At 57.8% G+C, this 7,603-nt stretch overlaps 2 protein-coding genes across 3 annotated transcripts in view; both read right to left on the reverse strand.

Annotated features, from left to right (window-relative positions):
• Positions 1-26: 26 nt before the first annotated feature.
• Positions 27-6,677, reverse strand: FGF11 (fibroblast growth factor 11). Of its 2 annotated transcripts, none has more exons than XM_010847315.1 (5): positions 5,124-6,677; positions 3,355-3,465; positions 3,054-3,157; positions 2,230-2,344; positions 27-1,956 (listed from the first exon to the last, which is right to left on the reverse strand). In XM_010847315.1, exons 1-5 carry the CDS (start codon positions 5,314-5,316, stop codon positions 1,886-1,888), a joined length of 594 nt encoding a protein of 197 aa, XP_010845617.1. In that variant the 5' UTR covers positions 5,317-6,677; the 3' UTR covers positions 27-1,885. The 2 variants fall into 2 exon arrangements, with proteins under 2 accessions (XP_010845617.1, XP_010845615.1); XM_010847313.1 differs by having other exon boundaries at positions 2,230-2,428.
• Positions 6,678-7,187: 510 nt separating this feature from the next.
• TMEM102 (transmembrane protein 102) overlaps positions 7,188-7,603 on the reverse strand; it is a 2,403-nt gene continuing 1,987 nt past the window's right edge. The window contains exon 3 of the mRNA XM_010847316.1: positions 7,188-7,603. This exon is cut by the window's right edge and continues 27 nt beyond it. Coding sequence (XP_010845618.1) covers positions 7,442-7,603 — 162 coding nt within the window. The 3' untranslated portion in view covers positions 7,188-7,441.

Consider the following 7,603-nt stretch of genomic DNA (forward strand, 5'->3'; position numbering starts at 1 on the left):
CCCACAGATGACAGACAACACTTCAGTTGTATAAATCGTCTTTAATTGAGAAAGCGTGGAGTAGAGACCCGGTCCCCTGGGAGCAGATCCAGGAGATGGGTGGAGCCTGAGCGGGGTCTGTGTGGGTGAGGGGAGCATCCACCCCTCTTAGGACAAGCCAGAAGTAAAAAGAGCCTGAGGAAAGGCAACCTGCCTCTGAGCCCTAGCCCCTCCCTTTAGTGCCTCCTCAGTCTACTCTGCCCAAGTCTGCCTTTAATGCCTCTTCAGTCTACTCTTACCAAGTCTGCCACCACCCAGAGTATCCCTCCCAGTTCACTGATGGGCTTCTGATCTTTTTCAGGCCTGCCCTGAGCTCTCTGCATGTTTTCAGAAAAATCTAGTCAGGCCCTTTTTGGGTACTTAAAACCCAGCTGAAGTTATAAGCTCTTAGGTAAAGCAAATTTTATTCAGTTAGAAGCTTGTGGGGGTGTATGAGGTTTAGAACCCAAGAGGCCCTCACCCTCCTTAGCCTGATCTGTAGGGGAGAAGGGTGGGGCTTATTGCTGAACTGAGGTCTCTTCATTGTGGGTGGGTGGGAGTCACATTTGTCTTTTTTATTCCAGACCTATTACCCTAAAGACCTCAGCTTTAAAGGGGACCTGGAAGGAATTCCTGCTGAGGTAGCTACGTATTCATGTCCCTTCAACCCAGGCACAGGTCCAGTCACTCCATGGTTCTGGTCCCTTCCCCATCCTAGCTGCCCTACTATGAGCCAGGGATTCCTTCCGAAACTCCTTTGCCCTTCCTCAGACTGTTTCCCGACAGGACCCCAACTGAGCTGTAGGAACTAGAAACTGCATGTAAAAATAAGGTTAGCATTCTACAGGCAGACTAAGAGTTTTAGAAAATTATCTAGGAAAAACAAGAAGTGGTTCTTGATCCATCTAGAACTTAGTTTTTTGTGAATCATAGCTGGGTCCTTTCTAGAGCTCATGCTTAACAGGTATTACTAGAGAAGGTGGGAACGTGGGTCTAGAACTTACTCTAGAGCAATAATATGGCTACATAGCACCCCCGTTCCATCCTGAAGGAAAGGGCTGAGAGCCCTGGTCTATGTCATAGAGCTAAGATTCAGAAGGAAGTATGGCTCCATATGTGTCTAGAACACCATGCTCTAGAATTGGGTGTCTCTGGGATAAGAAAGTTCAAACTGTGGTGATCTGAGACTGGTCCCAGTTCAGGCCAAGGCCAAAAGCTGGACAGGGCTCAAATCCAGCCTCTCTCTATTTTGAAGTCAGGGGTCCATCTGGGTCAAGGACAGAAGCCTGATGAATCCAGAACAGAGCCTGGCAGCATGCCTGTGTTCCAGCACAGAGCCTGAGTGCAGAAGTAGCCCTGGCTGGGGTGCCTTGTGTTCTGGAACCTGTCTGGAACAAGGCAGAAGGTGGAGTAGAGAAAGAAGGAATGATCCTGAGCGCCAGTGGACCTACAGATCTATGGCTCAGTGGCAATGAAAAGGGAAAAGGGTTCCAGGAACTGGCTGAGCCCAGGATGGGGAGGATTTATGCCCTGGTTCTATCAGTTTTGGAACCCCCAGCATCATCTCAGAAAAAGGCTTTGGAGGGGTGAGCATGGAAGAAAAGAAGTGATCAGCCAGGACCATTTCCAGACATCTTCCTCTCTGACCCCCAACCCTGGGCCTAAGAGTCTGAGGGTCTCAGCAGGCCCAGAAGTCACAGTGGCCCCTAGGCTCCCTCAGGGCAGAGCACCTGGTGGGACCTGGCTGCACAGGGTATGAGTGTGGCAGCGGTGGTGAGAGCAGGGCCGGGAGCAGGGCTGGGAGACAGGCTGTGGTGGTGGCTGGCTCTGTGCGAGTGCAGGGAGCCTCCAGTCCGGGGATGACATTTCAGGGGGCAGGGGGACTGGAAGGGGAGGTCTCAGGGACACTGTGGAGAGAAGGCTCCCGGTACATGGCCACTGTGAAGTGGGGAGAGAGGAGCAGGAAGGAGAGTTAGGCACCCAGAGGGCTCTGAATAGGCTCCCTTCCCCTCCATGCAGCCTCTGGGAACCCCAACCCACAAAAGGAGATCTCCCCAAATCCCTCAAGGCCAAAGTCTTCCTGGCTTGGCCTGTCATAACAGGTATCTTCTTAAAACACTTATAACCCCTGAGCTGTATGTCATTAAATATCCATGTCAAGGTCAATACCCTCCCATGTGGCCTGTCTCTTCCCAGAGGGTCCATACTCACCCTCCAGGAGCTTGGGTACAAAGTGGGCAGCTGCCTTGGTCTTCTTGACTCGATTTCCCTTCATGACTCGGCCCTCCTTGTCCAGGCCCAGGTACCAGGCCCGTCCAGAACGGCGCTGGCGATAGAGAGCAGAGGCGTACAGGACATAGTAATTCTCAAAGACGCACTCCTTAAAGCGACACTCAGCTGTGAAATGCGGCTGAGGAGACAAAGACCCAGAAAGGCACACACAGACAGAGAGACAAAAAGACACATCACTGGACTAGAAGGGAGCCCTGGGAAGAACAAGGCAGGATGCAATCCATATATCTGAGGTGAGGAGAACCAACTTCTGAGTCCATGCAGGAACTGGGACAAAAGGAGGATGAAAAAGAGTCTGGTGGCCCCCAAAGGCCAGGAACTAGACTTCTGGGGGCCTGGAATAAGAAGATACATTCTCTCTAATCTACTCCATTCCCAACCTCTCACCATCCAGGGGACCTGGAGGGAATTCCTGCTTGGAGGAATTCCAGAATCCTTTCCCAATATCCCAAATGACTCTGGGATAGTGAGTAATAATGAAGTTTCGAGGAGGTAGGAGGAGACACAGGGATCCTAAAAGCCTGAAGGAGTTGGACATTCAAAAGCCTGGGGGTACACCGGGGGCTGTTCAAGGAGGAGAGATTAAAGGGAATCTAGAGTAGGTGCTCCTGAGTGGGCAGTGAGGACAGGGTGTTGGCAAGAGCTGGAGGGATAGGGAGCTCTGAGCTGCAAAATACTTGTAGTTGGGAAGTCTGTCCTAGAGGAGTCCCCAGACCCCAGGCCACTCCACCCCCTTGTCTCACCGAGCTGTAGAGCAGCCCCTCAGCGTTCATGGCCATGTAGTGACCCAGCTTGGCACTCTGGATGGTGACTACTCGCAGCCCCACAGGGATCAGGTTGAAGTGGGCTGGGGGTAGAGAGAGGGAGCCTCAGTACCCCAGACCTCCAACTCCTATCTGAGCACACACACACACACACACCCATTCCAGTTCCAGCTCTTCCCTTGGGAGTCAAAGAGCCAATGGATCCTGAAGCGGGAATAGTATTGTCATGGCCTGTGCCCACTCTCCCCCTTCCCACCAGGCAGCTGGCTTCCCCTCTCACTGAAAGAGCTGGTGTCCTCTGGGGTGCCCTGGATGCTCCCGTCGGGATTCGCCTGGAGGTAGAAACCCTGGCGGCAGAACAGTTTGGTGACGATGCCTTTGAGCTGAGGTTCTGGAGAGAGAGACATTCATCTTGGAACATCACATCTCTGTTCCCAGAAACATTCCTACACTTGGCGGGATCAGAGGAGAGAAAGAAAAAGAGAATGGAGGGAAGGAAGAGGGTCGGTCCCAGGGCCCTCCCAGCAAGCTCTTTCCCACCTCTCTCAGACGCCAGAGGAAGCTGGGGTGTGGGTCCCTTCTGCTGCCTCTAACCAGTTTTCAGTTTAATTTATTGAAATTTATTTAAACGCTTAATTCCTACCCTACAGCTCAACCATAAGGGGGAGAGGGGAGAAGAGGGAAGAGGAGGGCAGAGATGTATGGAAACGTAGAGGACAGAGAGAGACTGGCAGGCCTGCTGAAAGGGCAGTGTGTGTGCGACTGTGGGGGCAGTAAGGTGACCACTGGGTAGGGGCGCCTCCTCAGGGATGGGGGTGGGACTGGGTCTGATGCTGACTCAGCACCTGCTGCTGCGGTTGCCGCTTGCTTGGCGCGGGCCTCTCCTTGGCCCAGCGCCGGCCTGTCTGACACTGACCCATCTGTCTGTCTGTCTGTCTGTCAGTCTACTGGCTCGCGGGGGCCCAGCCCTCCCTGAGCCTCAGCCTCTCCCCTTCAGCCAGGTAACCCGCCTGGGATGGGGGACATTCGGTACCACACCAAGGAAATGGGGGAGGGGGCCGGGGAGCTGGCGAGGCAGGCTGAATCACGTGGGGACCGGGTCCCACTCAAAGGGTGGGCTGCGGACCGTACCACTACGGAGGGCCGACGGCGGAGGGGGGAGAAGGACCGCGGAGGGGGGCAGTCTCTCCCTAGGGGAGCTGGGAGCGGGGGAAAGAGAGGCCAAAGGGACTCCCTGACTGTCGCACCTGGACGGGGACCACACGCCAACCCTCACAACTCTCGTCCCCCGAGGCTTGCTCCCGGCCGACTTCCCGGTACCCTCTCGTAGGTGGTACGACCCTCAGTCTCCGTGCGGGTCTCCCAGTGTACTGTGTCTGAGTCCCTCATAGCAGAGGGTCCCCTGAGCCCGTGAAGCCCGATTTTGGAGTCGCGTAGGGGGGGTCGCCGGGGGGGGGTTGCCCAGCTCCTTTCTTGGAGCGCAGGTCACGGGAGGAGGGCGCACAGAGGGGCGGGCTGGAGAGGTAGCTGCAAGGACACCCGGGGGAGAGCTGGGGAGATTGGCGCCGAGCCAGGCAAGCTCGGCCAGGAGGAACGGAGCCACAGCTCGGAGGAGCGGGAGCACCAGGGCGGGGGCGGGGCTGCCAGAGCCGCAGAAACCCTCGGGGTGACCCAGGCGTCCGGAACCCCCAGGCCCCTCCACTCGGGATTGAAAGAATCGCGAGAGCCGGCACGTAGGCGGAGGATGGTGGGGGTGGGGACTCGTGTTGGGTACGGGGGAGGCGGCGAGAAGGAGCTGCCAAGCTTCGGGGCACCCAGCTTAGCCCCTCGTGCCTTCCCCTTGCCCTCGAAAGCAAGGAGACTCGGGGTTACGGGCGAAAGAAAAGGGAAACTGAGGTATCGTCTGGCTGAGAGTTGGTGGCCCAGGCCCACCCCTTCATTTTCGGGGAGCTCCCCCACTTCGGTCAGGCCCCGCTCTTCGGGAGTTCCTGGCCTCAACCTCCCAGGCAGAGAGACCCCAGGCCTGGAGACCCCGCCCCAGCCACTCACCCGGGCCGCGGTCCGTCCGCGCGGGACGCCCCCCGCACAGTCGCACCTTGGACAGCAGGATGAGCAGCTGCTTCTGGCAAAGGGACTTGGTGCCGCGGGGACACACGCGCCGCTGCGCCGACACGGGCCGGCTGCCCCCGGGCTCGCGGACCTCCCGCTTCTGCCGAATCAGGCTACTGGCCAGTGCCGCCATGGCGCCCCGGGAGGAGACACCCCCAAACCGGCAGGCGCCCGGAGCGCGCTGGGCACCCCCTCCCCCAGAGAAGCCCGCTCGCTCACCAGGACATGCTCTGGACGCTCCGGTCCCGACTCACCGCCCTACCCGCAGGACCTGAGGATAAACCCTAGAGGACCCCCAGCCCAGGCGCCAGCTCCCACCCTTGGGCCTCCTACTAGCTTCGTGGGACCCAGTAGCCTATTTACCCCTCAATGGACCCCACCCTCGACTTTTGCCCCCTACAGAAAACTCTCCCCTTCTCTAGTCTCCTGTGTCCCTGTCCCCCACTAACCTTATCCCAAAGGCAAGACCCTCAGATTTTCCAAGACGTGGTTCCAATATCCCCAGGCACCTTTCCACCCTATTTCCAGGCCCCCTGTTCCTGACAAAGCCACTCTTATAATCTTAAGGGTGTGGGTCCTTAGCTTTGGAGATATTCGCTCACCCCACTCCTGCTGGGGTGCTGCCAATGTCAGCGAAGAACCCAACCTTGGTTCCTTTTCCTTTGCCACCCTCTAAGTGAAGAATCCCCCACTTTTTTCACTGAAATCCCCCCAAAACTATGTCTCGAGATATTCAGACTGTCCCCATTCAGCAAGCAGAGGTTCCCAGACCCTGTCTCTGGACAAAACCAGTATTTACCAAGTCACCCCCATTTCTAGTGGCAGAGGGTTCCAGGTGCTGAGCCCCTTTCCTCACCTTGTTACCCTCCACTCCTTTTGAAGTCACCTCCAAATCCGCCCTTCCTAGTGGTTACACCAGGTGGTTGTCTGGAGGGCCCTCTGCCACCTCGGAATAAGGAGCATAGGTTTTGGGGTTTTGGGTGTTTGTTTTTTTTTTTTTTTCTGGCAGCCCTTTAATTTCCTCGGGGACAGCTGGTACTGTTTAGATCCCAGGCCCTCCAATCCAACCAGCCCCCCAGGAGAGGAGTGCACCCACGTTGTCACGGGTCCCCAAATGTGAACAGACCCCCTATAAGTCAGAGCGCATCCCAGCTTTCTGCGACAGGGCTTCCTCTTCCTCCCGGGGACTGCCTACAGCACCCCCTCTTCCTTCCCCGACGCCCCTCAACCTGTCCTGTCTTGTCAATCCGGCGACGGCTGGCTCTGGCTCCGGTTCCAGGCTCCTCCCTCCCTGTACCCCGCAAACGGGGCTTCCCCCCACGCCCGGCTAGGCGTCCCAGACCCCAGGAAGGAGTGAGGGTGTCTCCGCAGAGCGCCCTGGTCCGGCGAAGTGAACACTGGGCCTGGCGGCTGGACAGAGTGCAGCGGCGGCAGCGGCGGCAGCAGTAGCGGCGGTGGGAAGCTCAGGCGGCGGCGGCGGCGGCGGCAACAGCAGCTCCCCCTCCTCCGAGAGCCGGCCCGGGGGCGGGGCAGGGGGCGGAGACGCCGGGAAAGGGCCGTGGGGGGTGGGGGGAGCTGGGCGGGTGAAACCCCGGGGTTCCTTGGAGCCAGAGAGTGGGGACGGTCTTAGAGGCAGCCGGAGCCGCCTGTTTCGGGGTTCAGTGGAGGAGGGACAAATAGGCGACTCCACAGAAGGCAAATCTGCACGAGGGGAGAGCTTGGGCTTAGGTAGATGGAATGGTGGACGCCTCGAGAATGGAGAAAGGTACCCTACTGCCCGGGATCGAGGACATCACTGGATGAGGAAAGTGGGGGATAGCGGTGGTGGCGAGGACTAGCCTGGGGTGAAATCCGGCCTCCTTAATATCTCTGCTTTTGTGTGAACCAAATTGGTCAGTCCCTGGTCTCCATACCTCTCTCCTTTTCACGTCTTTTTTCAGCAAATATATTACCTCTATTGACCCTTAAGAGAAAAGACCATAAGCACTGGGGGGAGATGGATGCAAGAGGTTGCACCGGGGCAAGAAGGGTGCTGGCCACAGATGTGGAAAGTGGAGAGGCCGGAATGGAACGACCTGTGCCAGGGATGGTGCTGGAGGAGGGTGGGAGGATGGCGAGGAACCAGACAGGAGGCCTTCTAGAACGCGGATTCTTCGGGCCCAAGGGGTTCAGCCTGTCTCCCAGGTGGAGGAAGAGCAGTCCCCTCCACACCCCATCGGCAAACAGAAGCAGTTTCCACGTTAGTACGAACAGCGTTTTTAATGGGACCCGGCTCCCACGCCGGCTAAGCCGCCCCCCTTCCGCGCAGCCTTGGCCTCCTCCACAGCTGCACGCAGGGCCCGGGCAGGGTCCCCGCGAAGCAGGGCCAACGCCCCGAGCAGCGAAGAGGCGCCGTCCCCCGCACGGAGCTTTTGGCCACT

This window comes from Bison bison, unplaced genomic scaffold (assembly GCF_000754665.1).
Source record: "Bison bison bison isolate TAMUID 2011002044 unplaced genomic scaffold, Bison_UMD1.0 scf7180017864249, whole genome shotgun sequence".
NCBI lineage: Eukaryota > Metazoa > Chordata > Mammalia > Artiodactyla > Bovidae > Bison > Bison bison.